We start from the raw sequence: 13618 nt of genomic DNA on the forward strand, positions 1-13618 counted from the left end.
TTTGGGAATAGCTTTTAACGTATAGATATTTATTTATTATATTCCTTTCCTCAAATGCTTCTAATTGTTTTTTTCTCTCCTTTAGCTCTCTCTAGATCTGTCTATCCTTAGTCCTTTTATGTTTGTCTTGCAGGGTTTCTATTTCTTTTATTCTCTTATCCTGTTCATTCCTCCATTTCCTTCTAAGATTTACCTCTAAACTTATACAGTAAAGCTCCACTGGCTGTCGATCAGCTACCAAGCACAATTCAAAGTGCTGGCTTTAGCATATAAAACACTAAACAGTTCCGGCTCAGCTTACCTGTCCAAATGTGTCTCCTGCTATGATCCATCGCGGAATCTAAGATCTTCTGGGGAGGTCCTGCTCTTGGTCCTACCAGCCTTACAGGTGCGGCTGGTGGGGACGAAGGACAAAGCCTTTTCAGTGGTGGCCCCCTGCCTATGGAACACCTTCCCAAATGAAATTAGACAGGCTCCCTCCCTCCTGTCTTTCCAAAAAAGAATGAAAACATGGTTATGGGACTAGGCCTTTGAGCAAGAGTAGCAGTAGAAATGAGATACGATAATTATGCAACTCACTGATTGCCCCCATTTGGACTTGGAACGCACCTGAATGTATATTTATATGTATAACTATGTAGGTTTTTTTAATGTAAGCTCTCAATTTTAATGTAATTTTTAATCTAAATGGATTTTTAAATGTGATATAAATTGTTTTAATGTATATGTTCATGTTGTAAGCCACCCTGAGTCCCCTGAGGGGTGAGAAGGGTGGGGTAGAAATGATGTAATAAATAAAGAAAAAATATTAGGAGGACAATGCAGTAGGTAGCAGGGCTATTTCAGAAAATAGAAAATGTAGGTCTACTGAATTACAAACATAGTGTGGGGTAGCCATTACAATGAGAGCTAACATAATGTGATGGGTTAAATGTTGGACTAGGACTCTGGGAGACCATGGTTTACATCCACACTCAGTCATGAAATCTGCTGGATGACATTGAAAAAGTCACATTCAGCCTCTGAAGAAAACAATGGCAACTCTCATCTGAACAAACAGTGATAGGTTTCCATGGGTCAGGAATGTCTTAAAGACACGCAGAAATACTACAACCTACAAGTTTTCACCCATTTCACATTTTCTGCTCTCCCTCTCTCATGTGCTTAGCATTACCAAGGACATAAACTCTTTATGAATCATGAGTGTAGTGTGTGTGAAACATTAAATTCCATGGGCTTATGTCTCACTATAGGATTTATAAATTATAGACTTGTTTCCTTGTTGAGAAAATAAGGAAATAATCTAACAAAGCTTCATTACAATAAGCAAAGGTCACACGTTGCTCAGAAGCATTTATAAAGTACAGAATTCAGATACCCTTCCCAGCTTGCCTTCTAAAACTCAGCATCAGCAAGCTCTTTAGTCAGTGAAAGCATAACATTTTTTTCAGCCAAATGCAGATATGCAGTCAATTGCTGAATGCAAAGAGGTCTGTAGACTAGAACAAATCAAGAGAAGAGAAAAACTGCCATAGCACTGTACTAGATAATCTCTTTCACTTACCTGCAATGGAATGATCCAAGAGAAGAAGAGCTGCAGTCATTGCCTCCCTGTCACTTCTGTGGTTTCAACAGTTGAATGAACATTTGCTACCTCTCCTGCTTGGAAGATTTGGCTCTAAGACCTGTACAATATATGTACAGTCGCTTGCAGCCAACCAAAGGATTTTGGACAGTCCACAAAAATGTAGAGGACGTAAAAGAATATACAGATGTTACCCGGCGCCACTCCGCTTAACCTGCCTTCCATTAGACACTATTGTGCCCATCACGTAACTTGGTGGGCGGGCTGCCATCTTGCACTCTCTCCTGTTTGTCACATGACCCGCCCCAACCAGTCATCATCAGTCTGTTTCTAGTCTGAGAAGAGTGTGTGTTGTATCTTTTTGCTGTGTGGCATTGAACTGGGACAAAGGGAGTGCAGCTGATTCCCGCTATGGAATGGGAGACCACGCTGTGAAAACGTCTTTATCTCTCACTATACCACTACCCGCCAACTTACATGGTGAGACATCAGCATTTCTTTGTATGTGAGCAGCTGCTGTGGAGATTTTTTGGTTCTTGTTAGAACTCAACCACACCCTGTACAAGTTTATAGTCCTCATCAAAGAAATAGATAGGCAAATGTATTAGATGGTACATCTAACCCTTCCCATTTTGCCCTCTCCTTCCCATTTTGTCTTCTTTTGACATCACATAAGGTGTGAACTCCGATGTAGGATGCTTCCAGAATGGAGCCAAGACAGAGCCGGATGGAGAGCATCACATGATGCAGGGCTACGTCTGGTGGGCTCTGTCCTGGCTCCGTGTTGAAAGCGCCTTACGGTGGAGAACTGAGAACACAGGAAGCTTTCTGTGTTCTCTTAAGGTAGAATGGGGGAAGCATGGGGGAAGCTGGGCGGCCACACTTCCCTTGTGGGATGGGGAAGGGGTGATGTAGCTGATGTGGGGTTCAGGACAACAGGTTCTCACACTGCCCACTGGATTTGCCCTGCTGTCCAATGAATGTCTCTGCTGTTCCCCAGCTTCAGGACCTCAATGTGATGAGGTCCTCTGTCTGACTCTCTTTCTCTCCAACTGTTTCCTGTTCGTAGACTGATACTTCTCAGAGACACACCTCTTTTTATTCAAAGTTTCTGGCCTCATTGCAAGTCCCTGAATCCATTTTGTTCTTCTCCTGAGAGCATGGAGAGAGATGAGATGTCTCTAGAAAGATAGAGGCCCCAATTTTCTTATATAGAAATGTAGTTCTTTCAATAAAGTATTTTGTAACATGTAAAGCTTGACTCTGCTGAAGCTCAATCACTCTACTGCTATGCTCAAGAAGCTTCTGATCTGTTAAAACTGCTACTATTGCTGTTGTTGCTGATTTAACTTTTTAAAAGGCTTTCCCCCCTTTTTAAAACCACCCAACAGTCCAAACATTAAAGTGGGGTGAATTAAAAAAATGGATGATCAATTCAGAACATAGAGTGTTTGATAGGGAGTGGACAAACAGATACTTGTTTACTTGATAAAGACAGAATATTGTGCCTTGATTGCTGAGCAGTAATAGCCGTTCCTAAGGAATACAATCTTTGTCACCATTTCAAATCAAAACATCCTGACTTAACCAAATTGGACATCAATGAAAAACAAATTGAAGAAGCAGCAATGTGAGGGCTTCTTCCCCTCCCTCGCTGTTGAAAAATCTCAGTGGGGAACAATGGTTTTTCAAGAAAGTAAACTCAGAAAATGAGATAGCCACTGCGGTTAATTTTCAGCAAAGTAGTTTTAGCAAAATAATTTTAACATTAATGTGATTTCGCTATAAATATAAATCTTAATAAGTGTAATTAATTGATATTGATTGAAATTTTCATTTTTTATAATATGGTTAATTTTCAAAATTGTTTAATTATTAATTATGCCTTTACTTAGAGGCACTAAAAACCTTTCCAAAGTCCAAAGAATTTTAGCCTGTTTTAATTTTGGCGCTGTGAAAAGGTCCTGCTTCCTCCATAGGCAATTGAACATCATAAGCATGGTCAACCATTCCGTCAGTTGCTTACGACAAACAGGACTCTGATAACTGTTTTGGAATACTTCCATTAACTCCTTTATTTCAGCTTTCTTTCAGACATGCCAACAACTCAGATCCAACTGAGCCTTCCCTTCTTCCCCATCTCTCCCTCTTATCTCCCTTCCTCCACTCCTCCCTCCCTCCTTCCAATTACTCCACATCTGTCTTGCTGCTTGCTTTGATTCAGTGTCCTTTAATCTTGTTGGTGTTTTAAAGGAACAGCTTCTTTCTCCCCCTTACATAACCCCCCAACCATGAGGGGACCGCCCAGTATTGGCATTCTGTTGAGCTCTCCCTGTCGAGAGTAATAATCAACATTAGCATGGTCTTTGTCATGCCCGTGAGAAATGGTGAAGGCATAGGGCTGTAGACTAAGATATCATCTAGTCAATCTAGGATTGGCATCATTCATTTGTTGCAATCACTGCAACAGGGCATGATTTGTGACTAACTAAAAGGGGGCACCCCACAAATAGTGTCTAAACATGTGTATAGCCCATTTTACAGCCAGGGCCTCCTGTTCAATAGTTGAATAACGTTGTTCTCTAGGACCTAACTTCCTGCTCAAATATAAGATGGGATGTTCTTCTGAGCCTCTCTTCTGTGCCAAGACTGCCCCCAACCCATATTCCGAGGAATCGGTTTGTACAATGAAGGGTTCAAAAAAATCAGGTGCAGTCAATACTGGAGCCTGGCATAGTTTGTCTTTCAGTCCCTGAAATGCCTGCTCCTCTCGCTTGCCCCATCTGATTTTCTTCAGATACCTCTTCTTAATCAAATCAGTTAAAGAAGCAGCGAGACTGGCAAAATGCAAAACAAATTTACGATATTATCCCGCCAAACCCAAAAACTGTTGGACCTCCCTTTTTGTTTGAGGTCTAGGCCATTGGACTACCTAATCAACCTTTTCAGGGACTGGTCTTATTTTTCCCTCTCCTACAATGTAACCTAGGTAAGGCAACTCAGTTTGTGCCACTTTACACTTCTTGGGATTAGCAGTGAGACCAGCTTGCCTAAGAGTATTTAGAACTCTTCGTAAATGTACCAGGTGGGCTTTCCAGGATGAACTGTAAACAATGATATCATCAATACTGACGGCAGCACAATAATGTACTGGTCTTAACACAATGTTCATTAGCCTTTGAAAAGTGGCTGTGGCCCCATGTAACCCAAATGGCATGAAGGTAAACTAGTATAGTCCCCTAGGAGTGGCAAAAGCTGCCTTCTCTCAGGATTCTTTTGTTAAAGGAATCTGCCAATACCCTTTAGTTAAATCTAAGGGGGTGACATATTGGGCATTTCCCAACTTGCTCAGTAATTCATCAACTCTGGACATCAAACTTAGAAATTGCGTTTAACTTAAGAAAATCAATACAAAAACGTATACTACCATCTGGTTTGAATATTAGCACTGGCTGACTTCACCATGGACTGTAAGACTCCACAATGACTCCTAGCTTCAACATGGCCTCTACCTCCTTATCGATTATCTCTTTTAACTTTTGAGGCCATATTCTTCCTGGACTCCTAACTATTTTCCCTGAGATTGTGGATATGTGATGTTGTGCTAACCCAGTTTGCCCTGGTCTGGGAGAAAAAACATCAGGGTAGGCTTTTTCTATATTTCTCACCTGTATGACCTGTTTGGGTGTCAGTTGTTTTCCCAGAGCAATGGGAGTGGTTTGTTCTATTTCTTCTATAGTTGGACAAAACTCCTCTTCCTTCAATTCTGCCACCAGACTTTCCCGTTTCCTCCATTCCTTTAGCAAATTAACATGAAAGATTTGAGTCCCTCGCCTCTTCCCTTCCAGCCTGACCTCATAGTCTACAGGGCCCACTCTCCTAACTACTTCAAAGGGTCCTTGCCATTGGGCAAATAGTTTAGCCTCCGAAAAGGGCAGCAAGAGTAGAACCTTCTGACACGAGTGAAACACCCATAACCCTTTGATCATAATAGGCTTTCTGTACATTTTGGGCCTTTTTAAAATGATTTTTCGCAATCTGAGATACTAGTCTAAGATGTTCCCCCATCTCTAACACATGCTGCAATATCGATCAAGTGTAAGAGGTTTCCTCTTCCCAACCCTTTTTGACTAGGTCTAAAATTCCTCTCGGTAGTCTCCCAAATAATAACTGAAAGAGTGAGAATCCAGATGAAGTCTGAGGTACTTCCCTAACAGCAAACAACAAAGACGGTAACAATCTATGCCATTCCCTAGGTTTAGTGCCTACTAACTTTCATAGCATGTGCTCCAAGGTGCGATTAAACCTCTCTACCAAACCATTGGTCTGAGGATGATATACAGAGGTCCTTATTGGTTTGATCCTTAATGTTTTCCAAATTTGATTCATAAGCTGACTCACAAAATTTAGTTCCCTGATCCATCAAGATCTCTTTTGGGAATCCCACTCAAGCAAAAATGGGTAATAGTTCTTTTACAATAGCCTGAGAGGTGGTGGATCTTAGGGGAACTGCCTCAGGATATCTGGTTGCATAATTTATTAATACCAGGATGTGAGTATGACCTCCACTTGACTTCTTCAGAGGTCCCACCAAGTCTAAAGCAATTCTCTCAAAAGGCACTGCTACCACTCATAGTGGTACTAGTGGGGCAGGAACATGCCGGACTGTCTGCATTTTCTGGCACTCTGAACAGGATTCACAATACCGCTGAATCTCCTTATAGACACCCGGCCAAAAGAATCTTTGTAGTATTCTGTCTAGGGTCTTTTCAGTGGCCAAGTGACCTGCACTAGGGATATCATGACCCAACCTCATTATTTCTAGGCGCAGAGATTGCAGAATCACTTCTTCACCTATCACTTCTATTTTAACCACTTGATAGAGTAGATCTCCTTGCATCTCAGATCAGGGATAGATGGAATTTGCTGTCCCCTGGGCCTTAGCCTGACTTAATGCATAAGTTAAAGATGAATCGTCCTGTTGCCAAACCACTAATTGGGCTCTGGTTACATTAGCCACAACCCCCATGAAAAAACTCTCCTCTACTGAGCCCTTTACCTCTTCTGCTAAACAGACTGAACTCAGCAGACTACTCAACTGTGGCCAATCTCTCCCCAACGCTGCCCCTCGGGACAAACTAGGCACGACTCCTACCTTAAGCTTTTTTTGTTGCCCTGCTACCTTTGTCTTAGCCAGTGCTGTAGTATATGGCTTCACATCCCCATGAATACATTTTACCAACATTACCTCTCTCAAGGAAGGGCCCATAGCCTGGCTAACCAAGGTCCTTTCACTACCTGAATCCACCAAGGCTGTTACCTTAACCCCATCTACCTCTGCTGGAATTACCCATGCTGCCTGGAGCCTCACATGCGAGACGGCCCATGCCTGGGTCAGCTCACATTCCATAAGTGTGCAGTCCCGATGTATGTGTCCCTCTTGACCAAATTTAAAACACGTGATGGAGTTGTTAACTATCCCTTCCTGAACATCTTTGTTCCTGGCAATATACCCCACAGGAGCCCCCAACCCTCTGTAGTCTCTTCCCAGTTTCTTATTATTAGTAGGATGATGATAGTTTCCTGGGGCCAGTCTCCGGGATACCAGTTGGCACCTTAGGTGTAATATGCCGAGATGTTTTTCTCTCTGCATCTTCTGCTCCCGCAAATGCTTCCATCAGCACCACTGCCTCTTCTAGAGTATCAGGCTTATGGCATCTTATCCAGTTGCAAGATTCCATAGGCAAAATATTTACATATTGTTCTAGCATGATTTGTTCTGCCACCTGCATAGCACTCCGAACAGCTGGCTTAAGCCATCTCAGACCATTAGCTTTCACTTTCTGAGCCCCTGCCCTTGGATGCATGCCTGTATCTCTCTAAACAAGCACAGATAAAGTGTCTTCAGATACATTCAACGTGCTTAGAATTGCCTTCTTGACCTTATCATAATCAGCAGCCTCAGCTACATCCAAAGAGTCCACAATCTCTTGAGCCGGCCCTACCAAACATGGTCCTAGAATAAGAGTCCACTGTGAGCGTGGCCATTTAGCTGCCATGGCCACACGTTCAAAAGTATTTATAAAAGCCTCCAGATCATCGTCCTTGCACATCTTATTCAACTTAATTGGAGGAGGAGTTTGAAACATAGGAGCTTCTGTTTGATGTGTTCTGCCTAATTGTATAGTAGCCAACTGTTGTATCATCTCACCTTGAGCCTGTTGCTGATTCTTCATTAGCTGCTCCAACATGCTGGACTGTTGGCTGCTCATCTGTTGTACAAGTATTCTTTGTTGTTCTGCCAACCATTCCAACATCTGCTGCATAGGGTTTTGTCCCTCTGGCTGGGCTTGGAGCCCCACACTGGGTGCCAATGTGAGCAGGTCCTGCTTCCTCCACAGGCAATGGAACATCAAAAGCATGGTCAACCATTCTGTCAATAGCTTATGTCAAATGGGATGATAGCTGTTTGGAATACTTCCATTAACACCTTTATTTCAGCCTTTTTTTTCAGAAACGCTGACAACTCAGATCCAATGGAGCCTCCCCTTCTTCCCCATCTCTCACTCTTATCTCCCTCCCTCCCTCCTTCTAATTACTCCACATCTGTCCTGCTGCTTGCTTTGATTTAGTGTCTTTCAAACTTATTGGTGTTTTAAAGGAACAGCTTCTTTCCAACTCCAGGGCAGGACCCTCCACTGTCTCCCTCTTACAGGCCCATACCTACTGAAAAGTTGTATAGGTCGGGAGTTTGTGCTCCCCTCTCTCTTGTATGGATCATTGATGGAAAATGCCCAAAGATCCGGGGACCAATTTTTTTTGCATTTAAAATTGCTAATGGGTCACACCAGTCATAAAATGCAATGTAAAAATGAATCAAAACTGGACATTGCTTCCATATTCTTCTCTTTTCCAGAAGGTGGGATAAAAATGTTTTGAGAGAGGTTCTGTACTCCTTAGTACAACAAAGTAACCACTCCTGGGAGCAGACAAATCAGAAGTGCTTTTCTGAGGGGAAGGCATGGAGAAGTGTATTGTTGGGGGCATGGAGGACAGCAAAAATTGCCAGGGAATGTCATATTCAGCTCATGGGCCACACTTTGTCCCCTTGTACTCCAAGAGAAGAAAATCAACATTGGGAATGTTTATGAAAAGGTCATTGAGTAACAAAACACAATGCAATCTTTACATAGTGCTCAGTACTTAAAAGTCCTTTCAAAGAGAGGACACTGATTTTAATAGGACTTGCTTTCTACCACATACGCATCCTTAGGGTTGCACTCATGGTGATGATTCAAGCTTTTTCTGTATATAACCCACATGTATTCATAACACCAGCAAGGAGACTGAGCAAGCAATACAGCTAATAATCGCACCCACACCATGATACCAATTTATTCATGATCCTATTAAAGCCTACAGTGAAAAGAGAAAAAAAATCAGTTCTCTGTAAAGTGTATTAGTTATCCAGCAGCTGAGAGGTAGATGCAACACTTTAAACCTTCCGTTTCTATTGATAATTATGGGATAACAGGCAATATTTGGTTGACATCTATTTACTAGCATATAGGTGAGGATTTTGCAAGCAATAAGCATATTTAAATTTTGATCTAGCTCAAGATGTCTGTCTGTATCTATAATGAGCAAGCACTTTATAAATTTTAGTTTATAACATGCCTACGTAGATCAGCAAATATAGAAGTATGCAGATGTAGACGGGTATTTCAATCTACTTGTGGATATTTTTATGGTCATGCATATGCCTACCTACACAAACACCCACTTTAGGCATCTGCAAACTGGCAGTTGTTCAAGTGGTGCTGGCTGTTTCTAAGATGTAAAGTGGTATTTCATTTACAGAATTTTAGAATCGTCTAAAAGGCACCGTTGGATGATCATCAAAGAATACAACATGCTTTTTGCAATGCATTCTGCAATTTGTATTACCAAGGTTCACATTCCAGATAAAGATAATTTTTTGTCTTATGGTGTCAATATTCAAACATTTCTCTAAATCACGAGGCAATAGTGCCTCACAGTAGATGAAATTAGATTTGGTATGTATTCTGTTCATAAAAGGGCAATGCTAAGTTGGACAGACATTCAAAAGTAAGACATTGCTTTCTCTTCTCCTCTCAATCTGTTGCTGAGAAAGCATTCTTTGCATCAGTGGAGTGATCTTTTAAAAATGACAATTTTCTTTGCAATTTTCACAATAAAAAATTACTGTTTTCTGAGTTGATTTTGTTTCTTGTTCCATCTAAAAGAACAAAAAATGTGAAATTGCAAACAGATTTATGTCAGCATTGGATTGTCTCTCTGCCCCCCCACCTTCCTGATTTTGAGGGAGGGAATAGAGTAGAATGTGCTAAAACCTAAAATATTGCTAATGCTAAAACTTTATATTACAGAAAGAACTGCATAAAATACAAATGTTTTAAATTATGACCCACCATAAGAGGTTGTTTCCTATTTACAATAGTTGTTTTACAAACAGAACCAAATGTTTTCTTGCAGATGTTTACAGTCAGTGGATGATTAAATGTAAGATTCCACATAACATAGATTCTTTTAATCGTTTTGAAAATCAAACAGAATATTTCCTTTGTTTCCCACCACCCCTTAACACTGCAATCCAGAAAGCTTACAATTACAGAACTGCTTGCAGTGTTTGTATGAGTTTTAACTAAATGTATACACTACACATTCTAACTGCTTTCGTTTCTGCTTGTTCCAAATTTTTTGCAAAATTCTTCATTTTGAGCAATTTACAGATCAAAATAGTGTGAACAGCTGAATGTTGCTAACAGATGTCCCGTACAACTGGTGGAAGATAATGTATAAAAAGCTAGATGCAGTCTGACTGCTAGATAGCCTCATGTTAGTGACTAGTAGACCACTGATGAAAGTACATATTACCTCCAGCCTGCTTTTCAGAAAGAGCATTCAACACTGACATTTTTATTTTGAAATGAAAGGCATCACTGTAAAAGAGGAAAAAGATGTACAGAGGATATCTTTTGTTTGATAAAGTCACATCTAACCTGATTATTTAATGCAGTTTGAAACCGGGATTGATGAAAGTAATTTCACTGTGCAGATGAATACATAAAAAATCCTGAAACCAGTCAGAGATCAAGATAGTGATTACACAAGCCAAAGAGCTCTGGTGTGCATAAAGGTCTTTCTTTTTCACACTTTAGTAGCAGCTTGATGTCTGGCCATCACAATTTGAAGCTAGCATCCACCTGCATTAAATGGTCTGTGTAGATAGGGCTTGAATGATGCAGTTGTGTGCATATCATTTCTGAAAGTTGCCTTTGTTCTATTTGCTCACTAAGCTGTGGTACAAGCCTGATCCTTTCTCCCGGTTGTGCAACACACAGAAAGGGAGCGGGAGAAAGATAGGCAGAGAGCAGGAATACAGCAGTGTTGTTACTACTCTCTCTAACATTAGATGCATTTTTCCCTCCAGGGAGTTTTCTTTTTTTTAAAAAAAAGCTCTATTTGCTTATTGCTATTTGGGTGGCACAGCAGGATTAGGCCATTCAGAGAATTGGTGAGCAATGGAAAGCAGCTTCTATGAAGGGCAGCCACTGTTTCTCCCTGCTCAGTAGTCTTCTCTCTTTGGATGGCATAATGCTAAGGACTGGACCCAGCAACACAAGTCAGGAGAGAAAAGATAAGACCAGGCAGAGCTCCTCCTTGGAACAGCAACTACACGGTCTTTATCCATGGGCTGCAAAGTGGATTGGGCTCATTCAGCCATGTATCCCGACTCCCTGTACCATCCAAAGCTGCCAGTGAAGACTGAAGAGAATACGTTGATTTACCTTTTCAACTATCTGACTTCAGTGTCTCACTCAAAAGTAAAGAGGATTGACTAAACAGAGATGGCTGGTTTGGTTTATTGCACAGAACAGAACCCCAGACAGTTTGGCAATCCCTATCAGGCTCACTTTTTATGCCCTCCTTCCAGAAGATTCAGAAAAAAAATGAGCAAACAAGAGAGGTATTTTATTTATTTTAGTGTGTATTTACTTTATTTTCATCCTGACTTTCTCAAGATGCTCTTTATCCAAATGTTCGGTACCGGAAATGCTATGCATTTTGGACTTTTGAGAAACACATTATACAGAACATAATGAGTTATCCTAGAAACTAACATCTAAAAATTCATGTTTTGTTTCATATGCACCTTATACCCATAGATTGAAGGTCATTTTAGGCATCATATTTTTGATATTTTGGTGCAGGAGACCAATTGTGTGTCCATTGGACCATCACAAGGCAACGATGTCCCTATTCTTTGGTGGACATTACAATACTGGATTCTGGAGTATTTCAGGATTATGAAGGAAGGATGGGCAACCTGTAACAACACCTCCCAACAAAGGATTCCCCCAGGCAGGAATCAGCCAGGCTTTTAAGCTGCAAGGCCATTCAATGCTAATCAAGGTGGGCAATTGAAACATTCACACTTGCCTCCAACAGACAAGAGTTCTTTCTCCCACCCTGGACCTTCCACGGATATATAAACCTCCCTTGTCTAGTATCCAACAGACCTCATAACCTCTGAGGATGCCTGCCATAGACGTGGGCGAAACGTCAGGAGAGAATGCTTCTGAAACATGGCCATACAGCCCGGAAAACTTACAGCAACTCAATGAATCCGGCCATGAAAGCCTTCGACAACACATCGAACGCCTTCTCTGTCTCCCTTTCTCAAACTGCCAGGGATGCTTTCTTTGCGTATCTGAGTACATTTCCAGACTAAAGACAGGGATGTCCCCCTCCTTTTCCTCTGCCCATAAGAAGCGAGAGATTGTGTCACTGCCGTTTGTTCTTTAGCCGTCCGTTTCGGAGTAAAAGTTCACTTTTAAACAGCACCACAGAGCGCCTCACTCTCCTCCCACAAACTGAAAAAGGACACAAGGGGGGAATCCGGGACCAGCGGCCACCCGACGCCGCTCGGCGCTGATTGGCCAACCCGCCTAGCCCCGCCTCCGCCGCTAGAGCGATTCGTCGCCTTAGCATCCGAGCCTCGGCTTTCTCTTAGGCCGGGCTGCCCTGCCAATCACCTTGAAGGACGGGCTGTTGCTCCTCGCTTTGGCCCCTCCTCCTTCACCCCCCCTCCCTCCCTCCCGCGCGCCTATTGATATTATTGGAGTGTGGCGCGAGCGGCCGGTCTGCAGTCGGAGACTCGCAGGCAGCAAAGACGGAGGAGAAGGCAAAGGGAGAAGAGCAGAAGGAAAGAAGGAAAGGAAGGAAGGAAGGAAGGGAGAGGGCGAAACGAGAGAGCGCGCCCCCAACCAGCCCTGAGAAAGACCCACCGAGGGGTCTTTTATTTCCCCATATATACATATATATAAATATATATATATATATATCTTCTAGATCTCTTATGTCTATCCCTAATTAAGACCTGTTTAAACACCGCCAGCTCGTGCACCATGGTTTTGCAAAGTAGGCTCGCTTGGATTATTTCATGTTGCATCTGGCTGCTTCGCTTTGCACACACGGGGGAAGCACAGGCTGCGAAAGAAGGTAAGAAAGAAGGCGGTTTTGCTGGGAGTGGGAACGAAAAGTTTACCTCTCGCTTTCTCCGCGGCAAAGGCATCCATCTATTTATTATCCATCTATCTATCTGTATATGTAAAATACCTTTTCCAATGCAAGCTTCTTTCTTCTTCTAGGGCCACCTCCAAACCTGTTTTTTTAAATTTCCCATTGAAATGAATGAGATTAAAATGGGTCCCTATCTATCAATCAATCAGCCATCTATGTATATGTGTATATGTAAAATATCTTTTCCAGTGCAAGCTCCTTTCATCTTCTAGGGCCACCTCCAAACCGGTTTTTTAAAACTTCCCATAGAAATGAATGGGGTTAAAATGGGTTTTTGTAAAAGAAGATGCGTTTCTGGGAGGGCTTGCAAAAGGATCAGCACGTGATGGTTGTGTGTGTGTGTTTCAGGAGATTGCTCAGCGTCTCTGTGTGAAGGATCTCCATCCCGATCAGGCTGAGGTTTAG

General features: G+C 42.0%; 1 protein-coding gene across 5 annotated transcripts in view; it reads left to right on the forward strand.

Moving 5' to 3' along the window:
• Positions 1 to 12738: 12738 nt before the first annotated feature.
• The window catches only part of epha7 (EPH receptor A7), a 252466-nt gene continuing 251586 nt past the window's right edge, over positions 12739 to 13618 (forward strand). For 3 of the 5 annotated variants that reach the window (XM_062980622.1, XM_062980628.1, XM_062980634.1), the window contains exon 1: positions 12742 to 13132. In XM_062980622.1, coding sequence (XP_062836692.1) covers positions 13039 to 13132 — 94 coding nt within the window. In that variant the 5' untranslated portion in view covers positions 12742 to 13038. Of the gene's footprint in view, positions 13133 to 13618 lie in introns of all 5 variants that reach the window. The other 2 variants (XM_062980639.1, XM_062980646.1) reach the window with 2 other exon arrangements.

This window comes from Anolis carolinensis, chromosome 1 (genome assembly GCF_035594765.1).
Source record: "Anolis carolinensis isolate JA03-04 chromosome 1, rAnoCar3.1.pri, whole genome shotgun sequence".
NCBI classification, from domain to species: domain Eukaryota; kingdom Metazoa; phylum Chordata; class Lepidosauria; order Squamata; family Dactyloidae; genus Anolis; species Anolis carolinensis.